The sequence below is a fragment of the Etheostoma cragini genome, chromosome 9 (assembly GCF_013103735.1).
Source record: "Etheostoma cragini isolate CJK2018 chromosome 9, CSU_Ecrag_1.0, whole genome shotgun sequence".
NCBI lineage: Eukaryota > Metazoa > Chordata > Actinopteri > Perciformes > Percidae > Etheostoma > Etheostoma cragini.
Genome location: NC_048415.1, coordinates 2535719 through 2538858, shown reverse-complemented (window position 1 = coordinate 2538858; position 3140 = coordinate 2535719). Strand labels below are relative to the sequence as shown.

Genomic DNA, 3140 nt, shown 5'->3' with positions numbered 1-3140 from the left:
CATCCAAACCAATGCAGCCGCATCTGCATCCAAACGTCCCCTGACGCCCCAACGGCAGTCGGACTGGGTTGGTAATGACAGATTAGTGTTGCTGACCAGGCCTTCAGAGAGTTCAGACCACCCCGCGGAACTGTTGCCACTACTCCTTCCCCGCGTGCGTTTACTGTACACAAGCATGGAACAAATCCCCAATCTGCAGGTTGGCCTAAAGCTTTTCTACTGAAAGGCAAAACGGACATGATTCTGGTTCATCTGTCACAGTTTGATATTTGAGGTCTCCTCGGCCGGAGAGGTTGCATTCGGCCTCTGCAGCCATAAGTACCCCCCCCCCCCCCCCCCCCCCCCCCCCCCCCCCCCCCCCCCCCCCCCCCCCAATACATTTAAATAAAATATTTATTCTTCGACCAGGTAGGTGCTGTGAACCTTAATTAATGTTTCACTCGTTTTGTCTTACATGAATTGGAATATATTCTAATGATGTGGATCTAAAAACCTACAGACTTCTTGCGTTTTCCTATAAGACTGTTTCTTAGTGGCCACCGTTTTAGAGCATTTAGAAAGTTCCAACAATATATGTTAAATATTTTACACTCAAACACACTTTGCCCTCTTTGTTAACTATCTCTTAATTTATAATAAAAATGATGCCTGTTCCCTTCCTGTAGCGTTAGCCTGCCACTGCTAATAAATCACTCCAATTAGGATCAAATAGACGGCACTTTATTAAACAAACAAAATGTAATGCCTTCAAAATAGGTTTTTAAACAAATAAGACAAAATGAATAAAATAAGTCAGTATAGTCTACAAAGTCCCCTCTCTATGTCTATACAAGACCTGGGACAAATAAAGGCAGCAATAAGAAAACTGGAAAAACTGAAAGTGTTTGGTCCTCAATATCCAACCACTCCCTCGCCCTAAAAATAAATAACTATATTAGGCTATAATTTACAGTCTTATGGTCAAAAAAGCTGGTATTTGAGCCATTTTTTATAAACAATTCTCAAAGTGAGAGGAAAGAAAACTTACGTGTTTTTGGTGTAACACACGCCTCAACAAAACAGTCTGAGTCTCTTATGTCCATTCGGAGAGAATAAAAGACGAAACAAAAGTACAAAAAAAATATATAAAACATATATTAGAGTTATTAATTTAAAAGACACACTTTTAGCTTTCAGAACTTGCTGCAGTCATAAACAAAAGCTCCTGAGGTGCGGTAGAGGGACTGGCCGGATGGGAAAGCCATCTGACAGCTATTATTCCCGTTGACCGGGGAGCCGTTCAGCCCGATCCGCTGGGACTCAAACATCTCCCGCACAGAGTGGAAGTTCTGCTGCTGGGCCGGGTAACCCGGGCTCAAGTGGCTCAGGTCCCCGTACCAGGACGCGAGCCTGCCCTGGTGCCCGTGGTGGCCTTCCTGGCCCGCTTGAGCCAGGTTGCTGTGTCCGAGAGGGGACGCGGTGGTCGTGGTGATGCAGTAGTCGGGCAGAGCCTCCTCCACCGTGGAGGAGGGCGCCAGGTGGCCGCCGGAGGACCTGTCCCCCGCGTACAGGCTCATGGCTTGCATGTTGCAGTGATAGGTCGCGTTGGAGTTGGACAGGGCGTTCTGGTTGCAAGGCGTTGAGCTGTACCCGGAGGCCTGGTTCGGGGAATAGTTGAGCGACAGTGAAGAGGTTATACCTGTCCGAGAGGAGGCGATGAGTGGGGGGGAGAGCTCGGCCTGCGGAGACCCCCGCAGGGTGGTCATGATGTTATCCACGCTGAAGCCCTGTGCCGGGGCCTGGCCGTGGTGCTGGTGGTGTTCGGGTCCATCCATGCTGAGGGACCGGGTGGAGGGCACACTGTGCGGGCTGCCTGTTGACATGCTGCTGCTGCTGCTGTCGGGGCTCTCGATTTTGGGAACGGCGCTTGGGGACGCGGCCTGCGGCGGCGTTGAGGTCCCGTTCTCTGTCTTTATGTCCTGGATCCGCACCGGCTGAGAGCCCTGCACAGAGGGGTCCTGCTCCCTGCCCTGGGTGCGGGCAGAGGGGTCCTTGCCTGGTCTGTCCCGGTCATCCTTGTCCTTTTGCACGTCCTTCTTTTTGAACCTCCTCCGGCGCCGTAGGAAGCTGCCGTTCTCAAACATGTTGTAGGAGTCCGGGTCAAGAGTCCAGTAGCTGCCCTTACCGGGCTTCTTATCGTCCCGGGGCACCTTGACAAAGCACTCGTTGAGAGACAGGTTGTGCCTAATGCTGTTCTGCCAGCCCTGCTTGTTATCCCGGTAGAAGGGGAACCTCTCCATGATAAACTGATAAATTCCGTTCAGGGTGATCTTTTTCTCCGGTGAATTTTGGATGGCCATGGTGATGAGAGCGATGTAGCTGTAGGGAGGTTTGACCATGTCCTTCGGCTGGTGCTGAGGAGTGTAGGGTCCGTACGCTCGGGCCATGCTGGCCGGGTACTGGTCGTGGGCCGCATGGGAGTACATGCTCATGGGCGCAGGCATCCCGGTGTATCCACCGCCGGCCCGGTAGTAGCTCTGGTCGCTGCTGATGTACGGTACAACTCCCAAAGAGTTGGGGCTGGAGACGGAGTAGCGCGCCTGCATCCTGCGCAATGCGTAAAACCTCCCCAAACTGTGTCCCCCCAATAACTCTCACAACTTCGGCGTGTGCTCCGACTCTATGACTGCTTTCTCTTCTTTCTGTGTCGTCTGAAAGTCCCGTTTTAAGCCACAACTCGCCACGGTGAACCGGAGGGAGCTCACACTGCTGAAGTGAACTGAACGTAAGGCTGGAGGAACATGAGTCTACACAGCAAGGAAGTTTTATTTTTTTTACCCTTCACATTTTTTCCTTCCTTTTGGCTGCTCGGACTGCTCCTCCCCGAATGTGTGCTCCATCATCCAATTGGAGGACGAATTGAACCTGTGGAAAAGCTGCATGGCGACAAAAGTTACTACACCACCCCTCCTCCTCCTCTTCCTCCCGTGCCCCCTCTCTCCTTCCCTCTCTCCTCAGCTCAGACATGGAGTTATTAAAATAATGTTAAGGGTGTGCCTAGAATGTAGAAATTTCCCTTAATGACTCAAATTGCGAGACGTTTATTATTTTGTATTAATGCATCATATTGCGAGCCATAAAATAACTTCTCATTAAACTGT

General features: G+C 50.9%; 1 protein-coding gene across 1 annotated transcript; it reads right to left on the bottom strand.

Annotated features, from left to right (window-relative positions):
* Positions 1–698: 698 nt before the first annotated feature.
* On the bottom strand, positions 699–2890 carry LOC117950398 (forkhead box C1-A-like). Its single transcript, XM_034881435.1, has one exon. The coding sequence runs from the start codon at positions 2583–2585 to the stop codon at positions 1173–1175; it is 1413 nt and encodes a 470-aa protein (XP_034737326.1). The 5' UTR covers positions 2586–2890; the 3' UTR covers positions 699–1172.
* Between the last annotated feature and the right edge of the window lie 250 nt (positions 2891–3140).

What these genes read in the sequence shown, in the direction of transcription:
- LOC117950398 (XM_034881435.1), bottom strand. Translation starts at nt 2,585, where the DNA reads ATGCAGGCGCGCTACTCCGTCTCCAGCCCCAACTCTTTGGGAGTTGTA.